General features: G+C 46.3%; 1 protein-coding gene across 3 annotated transcripts in view; it reads left to right on the top strand.

Annotated features, from left to right (window-relative positions):
• Positions 1 to 20,931, top strand: part of SLCO3A1 (solute carrier organic anion transporter family member 3A1) — a 271,929-nt gene that overhangs the window by 237,035 nt on the left and 13,963 nt on the right. For all 3 annotated transcript variants that reach the window (XM_075897022.1, XM_075897019.1, XM_075897020.1), the window contains exons 6-9: positions 2,561 to 2,759; positions 4,068 to 4,206; positions 11,013 to 11,188; positions 16,014 to 16,078. In XM_075897022.1, the coding sequence (XP_075753137.1) occupies positions 2,561 to 2,759; positions 4,068 to 4,206; positions 11,013 to 11,188; positions 16,014 to 16,078 (579 nt within the window). The remainder of the gene's footprint in view (positions 1 to 2,560; positions 2,760 to 4,067; positions 4,207 to 11,012; positions 11,189 to 16,013; positions 16,079 to 20,931) is intronic.

Below are 20,931 nucleotides of genomic sequence, written 5' to 3'. Positions count from 1 at the left end.
CTTTGCATGTTGTATCTCTTCAAGAATGGTTGTTTGCACAAATGTCCCACACAGTTCAATAAACACATTTTGTATTCTGGTAGACAGATAATGGACTTGCATGCATTTTGCGCTCTCTTGTAATTCACAAACACACTTAACGTGGTCTGATAAAAGTGTGTCATAGTTGCTAAGAACCCAAGTATACTAAGAAAGTTTCCATTTGTAGGGTCACCGATACATTGACTGAAACCAAACAAAGCCAAGCCCCGTTCAGAAAGAAAAAAAAAGACATTCAATGTGTTCTCAAGGAGTTTTTTCCAGTTATCAGTTTCTGTATTTGTTTCACTCAGGAGTAAGTTTTCAATAGAACTGTCAGCTAGTGCTGCTCTACTAGCGGATTTCCATGTAACATTGTTATCTTTATGCAGTACTGAAGTTTCATGTGCAAGTATTTGGTTTTTCAACTTCCTCCAACATCTACTGATGCTCCAACCTTCTGGAAAAGTTTTTGTCAGCAGATGAGTGGGAAAAGCATTATTTTCAACATCTTTCAGTATATTGGAATCTGAAAACAACTAACTTTGAGAAACAACTGCATTTGAGCAACATTGTTCTTCTCAGGAAGTCCAGTATCAGGTTCTGATGCCACTGCTCTTACACTGTGTCCTGTGCTAGTTATATGTTCTTGCTCCTGCTGCACAGCAACTCTGGGGTCCTCATTTGCTGTCTGCACAGTCTCTAAATTGAGTGTAGATTCTGCATCTTTCGCTATTGTTGGCATTTCTGTGTCTTGATTAATGACCTCCTCATTTTGAGGCAGTGGCATTGAAATGTCATTTGTGGGTTTAAAGTTTTCATGATCAGAACAGGAAGTGTCACTGTCAGTATGGTCACTGTCTAATGGCTGAGGCGTCTTTTCTACGAGAAATGGTGTTATTGGCTGTAAACTCTTAATGGCTGCTTCACTCTGCTGCTTTTGCTATCTCTTATTGCAGCACTTTCAAATCTTTGCTTCATTTTTATAAAGGAGTTCTTTTAAAACACAGTAACACATAATAAATTAATTCGCTAAAGGCTATTGGTTATACATAATTTAATTGCATATACTTCACAATGAATATTATATAATAATAGTTTGGGGTATTATTTATTATGGCCCTTATAACCATATTGCAAAGTCTTGTAATTTTGTCTGCTAACATGTTCCTGTTTTTAAATTCCTTTAATAACTAGTGTGTTATTATGTATATGAACATGAGGAGGTTGCCAGATTAGATATAATGTTTATTAAACAACTAGAATTAAAATTTTATCATCACAAAAAAGCCTTTAAAGGTGAATCTAAAACTGGACAAAGAGGTAGCTTACAGCTGAGCCTGATACGGTTATTGTATATGAAGATCCATAAGAAAAAGCAGGAATACAAAAATCTCCTATGCAGAGATAAACATCAAATTTAAAGGTTAAACTCACCCTGAGACCAAGCAAAATCATTTACAGTAACAGAATTAATGATGACTTTCAAAACCTCTAAACTATGCAGAGACTGTAAACAGCATTTCATAACGGAGAATCACTAATTACAGAAGTGACTCCTGTCTCCAGTCACGCAGCTGAAAACTCGGATGTGACCAAAAAATTGGCAAAGACCCGAGGTCCCACAATGATTTAAATCAATTCTTTGCAAGTATATATAGCTTTGTTCGTTGTCTCTGTTATAACTGCAGGGTGTATAACAAATGCAGATGACTTGGTAGAAAAATGTCAAAATTTGAGGCATCTTTGTCTCCTTAAGCCTGGGCCAAATGGCCCTCCTTGCCCCTCCAAAAGGCCTGAATTTAGGTGTTGATTCTGAATAACCTGCAATCATCACCATCCTAATGAGCCCCTTGCCTTGACCTACCATACACTGGCAGCATCAAATTAGTCTGGTTTAATATCAAAAGGAATAGCACACAGGCTGCAGAGCCTGCACCCAATTGCTATGCATTTTTCTATTGAACTAATTTTGAAAACCTCCTTTTTTTTGTTAGTTTAAATGAAATTGCTTTGAAATTTTTCCACCTGCTGCTCCAGCAGGCCCCAGAATCCAGAGACCTTATTGTAGGTTTGGGGATGGTCTGCAGTGATGGGCTGAAAGTGAGCAAAAAGAGGCTGAATATTGTGAGAACTTTCCTGAAGTGTAGAGGGGCCTGAGTTTTCAGAAGCAACTAGTGATGTTGAATACCAAGCTTGAGACTTGATTAAAAAGCCAGATGTTCACCTCCCCACTGAAGAAAAAGCCCCTTCAAAGTGTCTCATGTTGGGTATCCACAGCCACTAGTCACTTCTGGAAATCTTGCATGAGATCAGATTAGTCTCCTTCAGGAAAATCAGTGAAAGTCTCTGGACAAAGCATTGTAGGGGGGCAGTTCTGTGCTAGCTGGGGCAGAGTGGTGACCTACTTAGTCCTTAGAGGTTCCCCACCAGGCGCACATGCATATAGTCACTGGAAAATACAATGCTTCAACATGCAGTGTGTTTTTTCAGCTCCCACTTTCTCCTTGTGCCTCTTCCTGACCTTGTCTTCCTCTTGCAGGGATGACAGCGATCCCATGCGCATGTCTGGGCATATTCCTGGGAGGACTCCTGGTGAAGAAGCTCAGCCTGTCTGCTCTAGGAGCCATCAGGATGGCCATGCTGGTTAATCTGGTGTCCACAGCTTGCTATGTTTCTTTCTTGTTCCTGGGCTGCGACACAGGGCCTGTAGCTGGGGTTACTGTTCCCTATGGAAACAAGTGAGTATAAAGAGAATTCTGACTCCATGTCTCACCTCCAGCCCCATGTTACTGCTGTGTAGCACAACGGTGTTAGCTGAACTTATCTGCTCATATTTCACTATTTTACTAAGTTATTGCACCCCGCCCGTCAGTGAATCGTAGAATCATGGAAGCTGAGGGTAGAAAGCGACCTCAGGAGGTCATCTAGTCCAATCCCCTGCTCTAGACAGGACCAACCCTAACTAAACCTCCGGTATTTGAGTCTTTGTAGGACTAAGTTGTATGACGTATCAATGCATCTATGTTGGTCCCAGGATGTTGGAGAGACAAAGTGGGTGAGGTAATATCTTTTATGGGCCCAAATTCTCTTTACTGCCATTACCTCATCCACCTTATCTCACCCAGGAGTAAGTAAGAGTTTGGAGTAAAATTGTTAGAGTAAATTCATTCCCTACACAGGTAGGGAGGGCTCCATTGAAGTCAATAGATGAGGTGCCCACTTCCACTATGGTTGTATTAGGCCCAGTCTATAGAAATGCCTAGAGGTGACTCAGAAAAATAACATGTTGGAGGGAGAGCCAGATTCCACTGAGCTTAACTGGAACTGACTTAAGTGGCTAGAAACACAAGGTCAGATTCTGATATCATGAAGGATGGAAATAAATGGATCCATTCTGGCCTGATCTTTGGAAGTGCTAAGCATCCATAAAAATACAGGAAACTGTGGGCGCTTTTACTGAGGTGGCCTACATGGGCATTTAGGAGTTGAACTCTATACACCAAGGGGTAGCCAGTGTGATAAGCAAGAAGTGTTTTCTCCCGGCAGTACGTAAGATCTATTTTGAGGCAGGGTATTAGGACCCTGAAGGCCCTGCAGAGCTAGGTCCTAACACAGATAGTTTCTGTATTCTTCCAGCGTTACTCAGCATGAGGCAATATCTCTTTGAGGATGAAAATGTCGGCACCTCCACAACTTGTTGTTACTTCATTATGCTGGAGAAGTACAGCCTCTCCTGTCCTGGAGCCCTGATCCCAAGGCTGCTCAGGCTGAAACAACACCCACGGTGCTTCATGTTAAATTTTCCAGCATAGTCCTGAAGAGCCCTCGGGGGATGGTGGGAGCCGGAAATAATTAACCTCAATGTGTTTTTGTCAGAGAGGGAAGTATGGCCTCCGGTCCCTTCTTTTGGTACTCAAACATCCCACGCACCCTTCTCTCCATTTGTTTGCAGTGATTGGCTAAGTCGCCTTCATGTGATGCTTCTCATAAAAGCCAGCTTGTGTTATTTGACTGTGGATCCATTTCTAATTCTGCTTCTTTTGCAGCTCAGTTCTGACCTCGCCTTTGGACCCGTATTCCCCCTGCAATAACAACTGTGAATGCCAAACCGATTCCTTCACTCCAGTTTGTGGGGCAGATGGGATCACCTACTTGTCTGCCTGCTTTGCGGGCTGCAACAGCACGGTAATTGTTGTGATTTACTCAGCATTTCGTATCCGGGTCTGGTTGTGAGGCTGGTGTATATACAGGAAGAGTTATTCATTTTTATCTGAAGGTGGCTGAAGGCCCCAGAAATTGACTTATAGACTCATAGACTTTAAGGACAGAAGGGACCATTATGATCATCTAGTCTGACCCCCTGCACAATGCAGGCCACAGAATCTCACCCACCCCCTCCTGGAATAATCCTCTCATCTATGTCTCAAATACTGAAGTCCTCAAATGGTTTAAGGACCCTAAGATGCAGAGAATCCTCCTTCTTCTTATTCTGTGAATTACCATCGTCCCTTGGGTGTTCCAGCCATGTCAGTCACCCATTATGCTAGGCACTGTCCAAACTAGGGATGTAAATGAGAAGCTTGTTGGATAGTCGACTAGTGATGGGACTAGTCACTTCCCCTCCCCCCCCCCCTTGCTGCCTCTATCAGAGAGAGTCCTCAAGGAGCGAAGCAGGAGTTGGTGCTGGGGGGAGCCAACTTAAAAGCTGATTCCCCCCAGCACCATCTCCATGGGGGGCAGGGTAGGTAGAGGCACAGCAGGAAACGGTGCGTGTGGGGACTGAAGTAGTCTCCGCTCACCCCACTTCTGCTGCGATTCTGCTTTTGAAATGTACAAGAGCTCCAGCCAGGCCCTTGTACATTTCAAAAGGGCCAGGAAGGCTTGAGAAGAGTGCTGGGTTTCTGCCTCTACCTCTGCCTCTCTCTCCTCTCCAGGCTGCCCAGCCAGGAGATGAGACTCCCCAAACTCCACTCCCGTCTGACTCTTCCCAGCCACTCCTTCCCTCCACCTCATCTCCCCAAACTCCCTTACCTAACAGCTTACTCCCTCCTTCCCTCCTCCTTATCTCCTCTCCCTAACTGCTGTTCGAGCTCCTCTGTTAGTAGCAGGCAGCTGCTGCTGCTCAACAAGAGGGCCTCTCCCGCAGCCAGTCAGCAGAGCTCTCTGTGAAGGAACACTGAGCATCTGGGTGGGACTCATTAAACAGCTGGGCATTCATGTAGCCATGCAGCTTACAGGGAACCTCACCTCAGATACGTAACTCCAGTTACAAGACTAGCATAGGTGGAATCAGTGTACTTTAAGTTGAATTTCTGCAACATCTCCACTGAGAGAGGTTGACTAGAAAAACACGCCCATCGGTGTCCTTTACTCTTTGCAACCTGGTGCAGTACCGGGGTCGATGGAGGTGCCATCTGTGGTCGATTCAGTAGGTCTTTAAAAGACCCACTAATCAAACCCCAGCAGATCAATCTCCAGAGCATTGATCTCGGGGTAAGTGAAGACAAGTCCTTAGTGAACTACAGCATAGATCACACAAAGCCTTGGCCAAAAATGCATTTTGAGGAACTCTACATGCCTCGCTTTTCTGTGCACATGGGGCCGTATTAAATGAGCAGCTGTTCATGGCTGCTGACAGAGCAACACTCATTGTATTCAACTATTCCTTATCTGGTTTGCCCATCTGTGTTCTGCAGTCCCATTCCCCCTGCTTGCCCCGCCACTGATATTCTCAAAGCTCAGCCTCTTCGCTCTGGAATGTCTGGAGAGTTTGGAAGCTTCAGAGGGGTAGCCGAAGAAGTGGGCTGTGTCCACGAAAGCTCATGATATCATCTCTATGTTTTGTTAGTCTTTAAGATGCTGCAAGACTATTTGGGTTTTTTTGGAGAGTTTGGGTTTGTTTTACAACACTCAGCAGGAACTGTAAATCCCCACTTCTCCGGGAACATTCCCCTTTTCCATTGTACCATATGCACAGAGGGGAGAGTCCGGAGACATGCCCATGGTGCTGCTGTCAGGTGTGCAGAAGGGTCAGGCCACTTCAAAGAGCAGGCCAATGCTTTAGGAGAAGATAGAGAGGAGATATCACACCCAAATGGGGAGGTGCGTATCAAAACCTTGGTTCCTCCCCGACAAGCCTTGTGGACCTGGAGGTGCTAGCAAGCAGAGATAAAATCTCCTGACTAACAAATGAAAAATCACTGCAGCTGCTGGACAGAAATCTTATCTCCATGAGCTCCCTTCTTTCATGGAGCCGTGGCATTGGCGCTTTGACCTCATGGCCTCAGTAGGCCGGTGCTACGTGAGCAATTTTTACTTGCTAGAGGGAGTGAATTTGGATGATCCTCCATGTAGCACATTGCTAGACATCACTGGGGGGAATGGTCCTGCTATTGAGGGGAACATTCCTGGCTTCTACACTGCCCTAGTGAAATGGGCTAGCAAAAGGCTCTGAGTTCCCGCTCCCACTTCCTTTATCCAGAGGCCTCCCTGATGTCGAGGGCTCCCCTTCCACTCCCCTGTGTGGCAGAGTCCTTGTAACAACAACAAGGCTGGGAAAGGGTTCCTGGGGGCTTGACTGCCAACCTTGCTATGGTCACCTACGGCAGGGGCTAGGGTGCTCCCACTCCAAGGTGCTTTCTGTGCACTGGGAACGGGCCATAAACATTATTTGGCGCCCCCCTTCCTCCCCTGAACTCGCGGGGGCGGGTTCTCCTTTGGATAATTTGGTTACACTCCCTCAAAAATTATTGCCCTGCTTTATATTATTGCTCACTCCATGCGCCTCTGGCCCAAGTATGCAGAATCCTGGGAACTAAAGGTGGCCTTCCTCTTTCTGTGATCATCTCCAGGCACATCCTCAAGTCCTCATTTGGCTTTTCTATCATCTTTTCTCAAGTCAAACCCATCAGTAAGAGTTCACCACTGGATGGGTAAACTGCAGCCTCTACCAGGTCATCGCAAGTCAACTGTACAGGGACAAGTTGGGGGGGGGCAACAAGTGGACACATATGTGGACTTGTTCGTTACGACCCTCACTTCTGGCTTCTCACTCCAGCAGTGTAACACTGTAACTGAGTTGTTTACAGTGTTCTGAGATAAATGAAATGCCCTGCATTCTATAAAAGTGCTTACCAGCAAAGGAGACAGCATGATGCCAGCTCCCCTGGATCTTTGTGTTATAGCTAAGAAAATAATTTTGTCTTGGATCTTTACATGCAAAAACACAGAAGTTGTACATGTTAAACTCATGCATTCCCTCTGGCATTTGCCTTACAACCAGCACTTAGTTCCAGTGTGATTGTTTTGACAGCAAAACTTTTGGCACGGAGCGAAGTGTTAGTAGGATACAAGCGTCCCCCTGATGTGCCAAATCATTCACTAGCAAGAAGAAACAATGCTAGATAGTGGCAGGGTGTAAAAGTGTCATTTACACTGCATTGCTCAAAGCTCTCTCTGTTTCCAGGGATTGTTTGGGGTCTCTTTGCTATGTAACGATCAGAGCTAACATGCTATAAGCATAAACCCATCTAGCAAAAGTCCCTCTTTCTTCCTCTCCTTCCTCTTCCTCACTTGCTCTCTCCTGTTCAGTCTTTTCATTGGCAGAGTCATCCTGGGCTTTTCAAAGGAACATTTTTGGCCATGAATTAATGAGGCAATAGCATCCTCTGGAAAGGGCATTATCAAGAATTATGGACCAGTTTGGCCATGTAATGGCCTTGAAGCAAGGCCAAATTGCCAAACCAGGTTTTAAGATCATAATCCAGATAATGACCTGTCTAGAGGGGTTGGTGGATATTATATACGTGTGATGAGCCAAGAGTTGCTTTTTACTGGGGCATAAAACTCTCCGAATGTTTTATTTAACTTTACTGCACTGTGTGTTTCCAGACCTGTATCTCTGCTTTCTCTCTCCATGAATGGTCTCTAATGGTCTGCTCAGTTAGTTTGCCTTTCTCATATGAATGCTATTGTTCTTTGTGATGAAGTTGCTCTGAAGAAAGGTTTTGGGTTTATTAGTGCTAAAGGGGCACAGAGGGGACACTTTCATTTCAGCAAATTCTTTTTCTAAACAGTCCTCCACTCTCAGTGACCCTTGTGGGTTAAGCCATTGTCTATCTATCTTGTTTCATGGTGTTGTTTTTCAATTTCCCCTTTGGTTGGGAGCACATGAATTCCAAATCTAATGTTGTAGTGCTGAAGTCGTAGGGATTCACATTGAAATGCCAGCTTGTTCCTTGCCAATCAGAACCAGGTTGTTAAAACCACAAAACATGGGTAATTTGCACACATAATTTCCACAAGAAATCAAGGCCCCTGGGTGTGCAAATATTGTATGTGTGCTTTCAAAAATCTGCTTCCCTTTGTATGAGCTGTTGAGCCGTAGAAAGACAAAGATAAATTTACAACAGACTGGTGATGGGATTGCAGAGTAGTCCAGGAAAATCAATAGCAATTTGGCACATGTAGCAAAATATTGCTTCTTCATAGAAGAGGATGAATGTTAGTGTTCGATGTTGCTGTGTGTTGCTAGAGCATGTTATGGTGTCGGTAACAAAAGATCAAAGGTCTCTTAGGTAAGAACTAGGAAGAGCACAAAAAAATTGTTTCATTCAGTTCTAGCTCCACTGCGGTGCTCTAAGATAACATCTTGGTGCTGGATGATTGGAAAGCACAAAGGGGAGAAGGATCGGACTGGCGCTAGACACATATGGACTGGGGGATATGCTGTGAACTCATACGGATGGCATAACTGCTTCACTGAGCTGAATTGCCAGCATCTTGGAGGTTTCCTGGCCGAGTCAGATTCCAGTTTCTTCTCATTCTCAGTCCAGTCCTTTCCTTACCATAAATGGAGGAAGACTAGATTCTGACCAGAGGTGAAAGTAAGTGGGTGCATCCCAGTGTGCAGCTCAGCAAGAGCTGGCTGAGCTGTGGCAAAAGCCAGCAGGGAGCTATTTAAAAAGCTGGCAGGGACCCAGGTGGCAATAGGACAGTACTTGTAAGAAATTTTAAGTTACTTTCTCTGCTGATCTGACCTCATGCTAACTTTATTCTCCTTTAATTACATTGATATCAGTAGAATGACATCTGATTTGGATTCATGTAAATAAGAGTAGAATTGGACCCACTGCATAGAAAAGAAAGTCACTCCTTCCAGCTGTATAGAGGTCACATAGAATGATCCATGCATAGGGTTGTGACCCGCTTGGTTTCCTGAATAGCCAGCCATCCCCATAACACATGAGCTAGTGAAGTTACCTTAGGCCCTGTCTGTGCTGGGGGTGTTGCACCTGAATAATTTTTCCAATATGGACACGTTTGTTTAACCCCCCATGGAGATGCACACTGCAGGGCTTGCATTGGTGAGGCTCACCTGTTAACTTTACCAGGACAAGTCAGTCACACCAGTGCAGCTCATGTGCAAGAGGACTTTGCACAGGTGTAACTACACCACTACAGTTGCACGCATGATATTTGCCCTCATCTAGACGAGCCTTCAGGAGGCCATTTCGCTGATGGAAGAGGGCCTCTTTACAGTCATTATTGCCTGCCAGCTGCACAGGCACCTGCAGTCATATCATTAGCGTTACTAGATTCACAGATCTCTGAGGGATTTTTTTTCTGCTGCACTCCGCACCATTATATTAGCAATGCAGAGAAAGAGATCAATGTCAGAAAGAACAGACTGGGGTTCCCCATGGATCTTAGTGTCTATAGAGGCACTGAACTAAAACATGTGCTATTGTGGATCCCTACAGAGACACCCCAGCATAAAAACAAAAGAATTTCTATTTGAACATTGGAGGGTTTATTTTATTTTATTTTATTTTATTTTATTTTATTTTATTTTATTTGCTCCTTTTTCTTAGACGCATGTGACCTGCAAGCCTCACAGCCTTGCAAAGACAACCAATGAATCATTTATGATCATATTTGCTCTGTATTCATTACAGGATTCCTTGCTATTATTGTGTGCCTTAATTGTGCTGACATCCCTGCCATCAGAAATTCCAGGAGGGGTGAGCACAAAAACATCTGTGCCTGAAAGACAAAGCCTCTTTTGACGTCCTGCGCTTGCAGGAAAGATCAAAGGGAACGCGGTCGCTTTTTCTGCCTTCTGATCGCATATTGATAAACTTTATCTTGTCTGCCGGCAGCTTTCAGTTCTGTGCAAATCCTTCTAAACGAGATGGCATCTGTTAGCCCTGTACTACCCTTGAGGTTGTTTCCATAATCACCAGAGTCTCTGCCGCCTTCCCTTTCATACCTAGCTATGAGAGTCGGCATGCGTCCTCCTACTCACCCTGCCGTTGTTCAAGGTGCCAGAGTGAGACGGTGAACCTGCAGCAGAGAGATGTGTCTCCTTATGGTGCACACCGCGCGACCTACACCAGCCAGGCGAATGGATATATTGGGAAGCAGGGATGTAAAATCCCAGTTAATCAGTTAATCGACTAAACCTTAGGTTTAACTGGTTAACTGATTAAGCGAGAGCCCGCTCCTAGTTTCCGCCCCCCGCATGCAGGTGACCAACTTCTGCTCCCGGCCCCCCACCCACATGGGCTGCTCCCAGGTACCAGTTAACCAGTACCCGGTAAGCATCAGGTAACCAACCTGTTGGGAAGTTGTAACTTTAACATGGCAGCATTTTATCATGATGCCAGTACACAGATCCTTCCTTTCTTCTTTTCACAAGGGTGACCATTGGGGATAATAGTCTTACAGCCACATTTGTTTGAGCAGTGGAAGGACAGGGAAAAAAGAGAGCAAGGAGAAGGAGAAGCTACCCTGCTGATAGAAGGCATTGGAGCCTTTCCTTTGAAAAGCCTTTCCAAACCAGCTCAGCAAGGGACTTATTAGCCGCAAATTAATTGACCGCTGGAGAGTGCCCACTTGCTAGTTAGCAACCTGGCTCCTTGTAAAGTGCCTGTTCTTTGAGAAAGTGGGCCCTGTTCTCCTTTAACCCCCGTGACTTTGCTCCCTTCCAGAATCTCACTGGCTGCGCATGCCTCAGTTTGGTCCCAGCTGAGAACGCTACAGTTATGCCTGGAAAATGCCCCAGTCCTGGCTGCCAAGAGGCCTTCTTGACATTCCTCTGTGTGATGTGTGTTTGCAGCATGATCGGAGCCATGGCGCAGACGCCCTCAGTTATCATACTTATCAGGTAAGAGCCATCCTGAGGGTCTGATGAGCCATAGGTGCCAACTTCCTCAGCTCCTGGGGGATGTTTGACCCTGCTCCACTCCAGGTTCCCACCTGCCCCTCATTTCCTGCCTCCCAGTGCTTCCTGCATGCTGCTGAAAAGCTGATCACAGTGGGCGGGAGGCACTGGAGAGGAGGTGGTGCTGATCCACAGGGCAGCCAGTGGGTGCTGGGCACCCAGTTGATACCTATACAATGAGCCTCTTGGATCCATCACTTTCTCCAATAGTCTGCAGCAAATTAATTGGGAACTGAAAGGCTCCTCCCCTGGGTGTAGATCAGGGGTGGGCAAGATACTTCTCGCAGGCTGGATCCGGCCCACCAATCCATCAGTTCCAGCCTGTGGACACCCTGCCAGAACCCTCAGGTACACTGATTTAAGTGCAGGGCTACTTCGTGTGCTCTCTGCTCTGGAGGGAGAGGCTGTGTGCACTCTCCCTGCCTTCAGCCCAATCCTCAGCTCCTATTGGCCAGAAACAACCAGCCAATAGAAACTGACCTCAGCCAATCTCTCTGCCAATCAGCCAATGGGAGCTGAGAGATCATCCTGGGGGACGGGGCAATGCAAGCCCCTCCCCTCCCAGAGTTGAGAGCCACATGGAACAAGTAGCCTGCAGTTTTAAGCCGTCTGGGGCTGCAGCAGGCATGGAGCCCAGCTTGCCTTCAGGGGTGCTTCAGGGCTATTGGCCAGGAGATGCTTAGGTACGTCCCTCCCAGCCAAAGCCTGCCTCTGGCACCCCAGCCCCTCCCGCACCCCAACTCCCTCGCCCAAGTCACCATCAAAAACCTCTGCACCCCACACCCATGTCATAACTCCCAACCAGACCCTGTACCTCCTCCTACAGCCCCTCCCCCAGGCCAGTATCCTCTCCTGCACCCACACTCCCTGCTTGATCCTGTACCCCAATCCCCTGCCCCAGGTCACAGCCCCCTCCTTCACCCAAACTCCCTCAGACCTCACACTGTCTCCTGCACCCTAGTCCCCTACCCTGGGTGCTTTTCTGCACCATCTTAGACCCCGCACCTCCACCACAGAAAAGTGCAGCCCTTGACCACTGTCCAAAATCTTGGGAATGTACCCCCACTAAAAATTATTGCCCACCCCTGCTGTAGGTCGAGGGAGACTGCATGGAGTGTATGGAGGTCAGACTGCTGACACTTAGTGCTCCTGACTACCATTGGAATTGACAGATGCTACAGATAGGTGCTCAGCAGATCTCAGGATCTGGCCTTGTTCGTGGGGGTGAGCACTACAAAATTCCCCCTCCCCTTGTCCTTTCAGCTGCACCGAATTCAGCCCGATAGTTCCCTTGGGTTTCAGTGGGGACTCAGGGCCTCTGGAAACGAGTGTCCTTCGATGCTCAGCTCCCATTGATCAGTGCTATCCCTAAAAGAGCCTCATGAAGACAGGTATCACGCGGTTGAGATGCTGCCACCAGGCCAATTTTTAGCCTTATTACATTTCTTCCCTGCAACAGAAGTGGGGCCTTTCTCATTTCCTGACCACTTCACGGTAGCTAGACAGATGGGGGGGGGGGAACAAAATCTGACCCCTGCCTTTGCCGCATACTTGCATGCAGCCCTCTGGCTCAGAATCACAGCCTCCCTGCCCCTCGAGCTGCACTGAATCAATTCCCCTGTTGTTTCTGCAGGTCAGTATTAGACGCTGAGGTAAGTAGAGCGGCCCCAGCAATGAACACGGTCACGCTGAGCCTAGCAGAGACAAAGAGGCTGAATGACACGTACACCCATCTTAGAAAAGAAACGAAGGGTGACAGGCAGGCACCTGGGGATGGGTTTTCAAAACTCCCCTGCAAACAGCAGTTGCCAGTGTTGTTGAGACACAGCCAGCAAGGGCACGTGTAGAGTGCTTACCAGGAAGTATGTCTCTTTGCAAATCCTGGAGTCTGGTTTAAATGGCCACCCTGTAATCTAAAACTGACGTTTTTAATATAGCCTGGATTCTGGAACCAATTGACTTTATGTCATGCTGGGAGGGGCTAAAACTGCTGTGATCAGAGAAATAAAAGATGTTTTGAGGTCTCTCTGCCATGATTATTATTATTTACCTGTCAGTATCACCAAAAAGTGTGGCAGGAGTCACACAGACATAAGTTGAGACAGGTCATACCCTGAAGACCTTACACACTTAGAGCACGCCAGAGATCAACGTTCTGGCATTCGATTTAATGGGTTTGATTCAGACCTGTAAATCAAACGGTGAGGGCAGTTCCAGCGCAGTTGCAAGGAGCAAGGGCAGCCGTCGGGAGTGTTTGCTCCCATTAGGCTCCTGCTGTATGGACGCCTCCAAACTCAACTTAAGGTAAGGCAACTCCAGATACATAGAATACATTGCTGGAGTTGCAGACCTTAAGCCAACCTTCCAGGTCTAGTATACACCTGTCCTCAGAGCTCAGTCCAGTACCTATTAAATTCAATGGAAAAATTCACACTAACTTCAGTGGGAGTTAGATAAGATCCTTAATATATAAAAACTGATTGAGGAAAAAGGGAAACATGCTAGTTGATAATTATGTTTCACAAAAAAAATCTTCAAAATTTTCAATGAAAAAATAAAAACGGAAAGTTTTTAATTTTTTTGTTTTTCAATGGAAAAATTGAAAATTTCAAAAATATTAAAAGCCTATTTAAAAAACAGTCATATGAAATGAAAACTTTTAACCTCCTCTTCCCTCCCCTCCCCCAACATCCCCCCCTAAAAAAAGGCAAAACACACCAGGAATCCATGTAGGGAAACTGACTGAGGTAAAGAACAAGAGAAGTCCTATGGCACCTTTTAGACTAACAGATTTATTGGAGCATAAGCTTTCGTGGGCAAAGACCCACTTCGTCAGAGGCATCCAATAAATGTTAGTCTATAAGGTGCCATAGGATTTCTCGTTATTTATGCAGATTCAGACTAATACGGCTACCCCTCTGATACTTGACTGAGGTAAAGTTTGGTTCCCTCTATTCTTTACTTTTTCCCCTCCCTTTCACAGGACCTCTTTTGTGCCATGCCATTAACTCCTGGAACATCTTTGCGAGTGTTGAGATAGAGATTTCATCATTTGAAGTCTTTAATTCAATAGTGGATGTCTTTCTAAAGGTTGTTCCCTTCCACTGTCTAGATATTGGAAGCACCCATCCCTAATAAAACCTAACAGAGACCATGTAAGAGATTAATAGAAGCAGGGATCTGACGCTTTTAAGCTTCCTTTGAACGCAGACCCTTTTGTTGGGGGTTCATTGCCAGGCTCACTTGAACCATTTTGCTCCAAAGTGCTGAATAAGAGAGTGCATGTTCATGCTCGGATTAATCCTGGGTAAAATTCCAATTACTCCAGTAGGTTTATACCAGTGGCATGACTTTACCCTGTAGCATCACATGAATTATGTGAATGGGAAGGAAGTTATTTATTATTCTTAATGGATGCGTCTAGACTGGCAAGATTTTGCACAAAAGCGGCTGCTTCGGCACAAAATCTTGCCAGCTGTCTAAACTGGCCATGAGAATTTGTGCAAGAACACTGACGATCTAATGTAAGATTGTCAGTGTTCTTGCGCAAGAACTCTGACGCTCCCACTTGGGAAGAAGCCCTCTTGAGCAAGTGTTCTTGCACAAGAGGGCCAGTATAGACAGGGACAGGAAATTTTTGCGTAAGAAAGCCCCGATGGTGAAAATGGCCACTGGTGCTTTCTTGCACAAAACCGCGTCTATACTGGGCACAGATGCTTTTGCGCAAAAGCAAATCTTTTGCGCAAAGGCACTTGCCAATATAGATGCTCTTTTGCGGAAATACTTTTAATGAAAAAATTTTCCGTTAAAAGTATTTCCGCAAAATCATGCCAGTCTAGATGCAGCTAAAGTGACTTCAGAGATTAATGGCAGCCAGATAGATTAGGGTTGTATTCAAAGTAAAGGGCTATGACTAGCCTGGCCCATTATCTTCCCACGTCAAAACTGATCAGAAACTAATCTCAGTTTCATAAGCATCACTCTGTGTGGACAGTGGTAGAAATGTAGCCGTGTTAGTCTGGTGCAGCTGAAACAAAAAACAGGACTGTGTAGCACTTTAAAGACTAACAAGATGGTTTAATAGGTGATGCGCTTTCGTGGGCCAGACCCACTTCCTCAGATCAAATAGTGGAAGAAAATTGCCTTCCAATTTTCTTCCACTATTTGATCTGAGGAAGTGGGTCTGGCCCACGAAAGCGCATCACCTATTAAACCATCTTGTTAGTCTTTAAAGTGCTACACAGTCCTGTTTTTTGTTTCTTCTGTGTGGACAGGCCAGCATATGAACCTTTGCTGATCTGGCTGATTTAAGAGTTAGACCTGGGAATGACAAGTTGGTCATTTTCCCTCTTTGCTCTTCCACTCCCATTTTCCCCACCCCATCCTACCCACAATTAAGTTACAATAAAGAGGATTTTGTTGGTTTATATCCTGCTGATTTAAAGCATCCAGGGCCTGAAAAGTGATACCGGGATTCTATAAATGATAATTTACTGGGATAGGATTTGCATTTTTTCCTTCAAATGACAAGATTAGCGCCCATTATTAACAACGCAGCTAAATTCCAGGACTTATCATGCGGCTGCAGTTGCAATTATTTTTCAGGCTGCAGGCAATTGGACCAAGGGGGAAGAAAAAAGAAAAGAAGCCTGTTAATGATTTTCTGAAGAGGTGACAGTGGCGTCCTGATTGACAGCAAAGCACAGTGACCGGGTTTGCTAATGAAAGCTGTACGATAACAATCAATTTCCTTTTCTCCTCTGTACAGAACAGTGAGCCCTGAACTTAAGTCTTATGCTTTGGGGGTGCTTTTCCTGCTGCTCCGTTTGCTAGGTATGTACAATGATTTTTTTTCTCCCCCTCTCCTCCCCGCACCCTAAAAATTAATTGAAGGTTTATATGTGTGTCAAGCTGTGAATGTCCTCTGATTTCAGGCCCCCTTTCTTCTCCCTCCTTCCCCGCTGCCTGCCTTTGGTTGAATGCCTGTCCAGTGCTGGCATTTATCTAAGGGGCGACCCAACCCTTTCTCTGCGTATGGGTGGAAAGGCCTCAAATGGTCATAGCTCATGCCTCTCCTGCCATTTCAGTCATGCTCATGTTGGAAATCATGTGTTGAGTGAGATTCCCTTCCACCCAACTAGTTAATTCTCCGCAGTCATTATTAACATGTCAGCAGCATGTGAAATGATTTCTTTGTTGTGCTCCTGACTTGCAGGGACAAATGGTTTCACACCATTTTGAGGACAGCTTTGTTCTTCCAGTCGGGGTAGCTGAGTCGTCCTGCTTTCTAGGGGGGAAAAAAAAACCAAGCTGAACCTTAATGCTGTTGCCTGGCTTAATCGGCCATTAAAATACATTTGGTCAAACTGTTAGATCAATGTATGTCTCTTCATGCCTGAATAAAAGAGAAAACATTATCTGTAATTGTCCCCCTCCTTCCCCTCCCCCTTACCAGGATGACTGTAAAGGTGCAGACTTAAAGGCACAACCCCTGTTTTTCAGAACTTTGGATAAAATTCTCCCTGATCCATTGCTTCAGGGTCAGTCTCACAGATATGTTCTGCTGGTATTTTACTTATAGGTTTCCTCTGACTCTGTGGGCCAGATTTCACACTCCTCCTGTAGGAGGAGCTGAATAGCCTATTTCATGATTTCACTGAGCCAAGTCCAATCCAACATGAGGAACTATTTGAAGAATCTGGCTCAATGATAGTTCCAGACAGAATAGTAATAGAGATGTAGTCGTGTTATTCTAGTCTTGCTGAAACAAACGACAGGACTATGCAGCACTTTAAAGACTAACAAGATGGTTTATTAGGTGGTGAGCTTTCGTGGGCCAGACCAACTTTTGTTCCACAATTTGATCTGAGGAAGTGGGTCTGGCCCACAAAAGCTCACCACCTAATAAACCATCTTGTTGGTCTTTAAAGTGCTTCATAGTCCTGTCTTTTAGTTCCAGATAGAGTCTTTTGCAGCAGAGATCCATCCACTGTATGGTTGTAGTCAAGGGATTTTGCCTCATACTATAAAAGCGGTGAGGAGTCCTGTGGCACCTTATAGACTAACCGAAGTGTTGGAGCATAAGCTTTTGTGGGCAAAGACCCACTTTGTCAGATGCATGTGTGACAGACCCAGCCGGGTCCGCACTCGCCCCGGGGGTAGGGAACGCCCTCCCAACGGCACCGGATGAGCAGGCAGGCAGCCCGGGAGACAGGGGAAGCCTCGGCCGAGTGGAAACCTGCCTCAGGGCGGAGCGTCCTGCCCTGCACTGGGGAAGGCGGGGCCAGGAGTGACCACGGCAGGCGGGCAGGGAGCCTGAGCGGCGCGCCGGCCAGCTGGGGCTGCGCAGGACCGGAGTCAGTGTGGCACGCCCCGGCCCTGACGTCAGGGAGCATGCAGACGCCCGGGGGGGGGAGGCAACATCCCCGGCGTCCTTGCCCGGGCCGCTTGAAAAGCGGCCGGGCAGAGCAGTTAGAGGCGGCACCTGGAGGAGCAGCCAACGACCCCACTACCAGGCAGAGACCCCTCCCATTGGAGGACAGGAAGGCCAGCCCCAGAACCCGCAGGACGGCAGCTGAACGAGGCCAACGCTTTGGGCGGGTAAGCGCCTCTTGCAGGCACGCCGACAGGGCGAAGGGGAGCGGGGAGTGGAAGGAGTCCGGGGCAGGGCCCTTCTGGCGCCCGTGGACAGGTGAGTTACGGGGATAGTCCCCACCTGTCACATGGGAGAATGCGGCTATTGTTCCCCTAGTCAGGGCCCCGGGCTGGGACCCGGTGGAGAGGGTGGGCCCAGGTCCCCCACGTCCCCCCCCTCCTCGCATAAGCCCAACTTACTCCGTAGGCTGTGGCAACACTCTCCCGCGCCACTGTGATAGACAGACAAACAGGACTATGCAGCAAGCCGTTCTATATTTCCTTCCCCCTCCTGGCAAGGACCTCATCCCAGAACAGGCCTCGGGAGGCCCCTACCCCCCTTTACTGTACATTTGGACCCAGGAACCCTAATTGGGCCGGGCCAGGAGTTCGCCGAGCCCCGGTCCGGACCTTCGGCCGGGTGATCGCACTCCGACTCCGGTACCCGGGGGCCAACCCCGGGGTTATTGCAGTAACTTCAGGCGGCGGGTCCGCTGAGCCCCCCTGCCCTGCCAGGAGGGGGCGTTCGCACCCTCTTAAAGCCGCCACAGCATGTAGTAGAAATTTCCAGAGGCAGGTATAAATATGCAGGCCAGAATCAGGCTGGACATGACGAAGTGGATCCAATCAGGGAGGATGAGGCCCACTTCTAGTCGGTGATCTGGAGGTGTGAATTCCAAGAGAGGAGTATGAGGATTTTGCCTTATACTATGACAGTGTGGGTATAGATGGAAGTGCCGCTATTCCAAACACTTCAGGATTTGGCTACTCATTTCTTCTCTGCTAGGAGATTATGTACATGTGCAGTTCATTGGCCTTCTCCATTGCAGCCTGTTTTCTTTCAGAGAGAGAGAGATTGAACACCCCATAGTCCCTTGTATCCCGCTGACTAGTCTCTGAGTGCAAGGTCCATATTTTGCATCAGAATTCTGACACCAAGTTTGTCACCAGTATCCAGTGACATACATGAGCATAAAGGCCCAATCCAACTTCCACTGAAATCAATGGGAATCTTTCAGCACTGATACCAGGTCTGAAATGCACTCCCTCATCAAAAGCTAAATGCTTTCCTCAGTGCTAATCAGACACCACACGCTTTTGATGGCAGATCCAATGCCCAGAGAAATCACTGGAATCCTCTGGTTGACTTGCATGGGCTCTGGATCAGGCCCTTAAAGCACAATGTTTCCTTTCACTGTGCACGTTGCTTTAGGTTCTTGTCCTGTCCTCAGCTCTTGCAGGTTGAATGCAGAATCTCGGAGGTAGCTTAAGCGAGGGAGGGAAAAAGTTTTTAAGTTTACATTCCAAATATAAAGGTATTTGCAATGGAAGTTACTAATTGTCTATTTTATTGTTGTTGTATTGTAGCGTATTATTAATGTTTGTGAAGTTGGCATATGTAATTCTGTTAGGGCTAGGTTCTGCCACCCATATTTGGGATGAGACACACCCCAGTCCTCTTGTCACTGCAGTAACTTCTTCATAGCAAATTATATGCCACCCAATCTTAGCAGAATCCCTGTGGAATATGTTAATACATCCAGGAGGATATCCACTGAGAGGCTACATGAAGGGTAAGGTACTGCTCAGTGTGAGTGAAGACTCCAAAACTCATCCTTCATAATTTGAGGCTTGAGGCTGGATTGATTTTAAAAGCTTTTTCACTTCAACTTTAAGCTTAGATTTAAAAAGGGGACCAATAAGAACTTCTTCTTGAACCAAAGGAGAGTATTAAACATCTGAGGCATGAGACCCAGAGGTACAATCTGAGTTAATAGATTTTAGTAAGACAGAGGATACGTCTTTAAACAGCCCTGCAGTTTCTGCACTAAAATATAGATAACAGCAATTTGTGCGACACTTTGCAATATGAAGTAAAGCATGATTGAATCTCTTTAATATTCAGCATAATAACATGAAACATGACTGAATTCTCCTGGTATCCTCCTGGATGTATTATCTTATTTCATAGGAATTCTGGTATGATCGTGCAGCATATTAATGTCTCAGGATAAAAGTGTTACAGTAGTTTCTTAGAAAAGAGACTAAAATAGGGCTGGTGGAGCCCCAGTGGTATTGAAAGCAGCAGCTACCATATAAGAGGCTTGGATATGGAGAATGTTTTCAAATACCATCTCACTTCTTCACATATGCTGTCACTGAAAACCCGACAAAAGTGTGTATCTGAATGCCCCCCATAACTGGGGAAAATCAAGATCTGGATTGGAACGTTGAATCTCAGGCTTATCTAAAGGTGAAAAAACTTTTGCAAATGGCACAAGTCAAACATGCATGGTAATTCCATCCTGATTGCATTAGCAAATGTCAGCATTAACTGAGCACATCTGAAATGGCAAATAGATTTATGCATGACAGTAAGATCCTGGACATTTCCCTTCCCAGATGGTGTTTGCAGTTTCTCCCCAGAACAGGCAGCTCAAGTGCAATATCTGGCTACCAAGGGAGTTTCTGATATTTTTGTTTTAAAACCAGCCTCCTAGCATCCCTCAGTGTGATACACTAAAGGTACAAGGCTTGCCCATCGAGCTGGACTTTGGAGGCCACAAAGCCTGCTGTCGCAGACCTCCTTTAATTCCAAAGCACTCTAAGGCCTTGTCTGCACTGACACATTTTGTCTCCAAAAACTGCCTTTTGGTGACAAAATCGTGAGAGCGTTTACACTACAATGTAACTTTGGTCAGGAGAAGCACCCAGTTTTGGCAACCAAAAACTTCCACCCTTGTGAGGGACATTTGTCATTTCCCCTCCCTTTATTGTCCAGTGTAGATTCTGCTGTTTGTTATGTCAAGAGAACTGGCTTCTGCCAGTATCCCACAATGCCTGCCCTGATGGCTCTGCTCAATGTTTTGTAGTCTCTGCTGCCCTGCAGTCATGCGCCCCCTTCCCTTTCGAAGCTCTGGGAAGTATCTGACAGCTGAGTGAGCCACTGTTTGGGGAACAAACAAAAAGAGCAAATCATTGGAATGCTTCTGTTCTGCTCTCCTAGGAACACAGTGGCAGGCAGGCTGCTGCTGCTGTAGGGAAGAGGGCTG

Source organism: Pelodiscus sinensis, chromosome 14 (genome assembly GCF_049634645.1).
Source record: "Pelodiscus sinensis isolate JC-2024 chromosome 14, ASM4963464v1, whole genome shotgun sequence".
In the NCBI taxonomy this organism is placed as follows: domain Eukaryota; kingdom Metazoa; phylum Chordata; order Testudines; family Trionychidae; genus Pelodiscus; species Pelodiscus sinensis.
The sequence above is the reverse complement of the archived record's forward strand: the minus strand, read 5'-3'. Positions and strand labels throughout refer to the sequence as shown.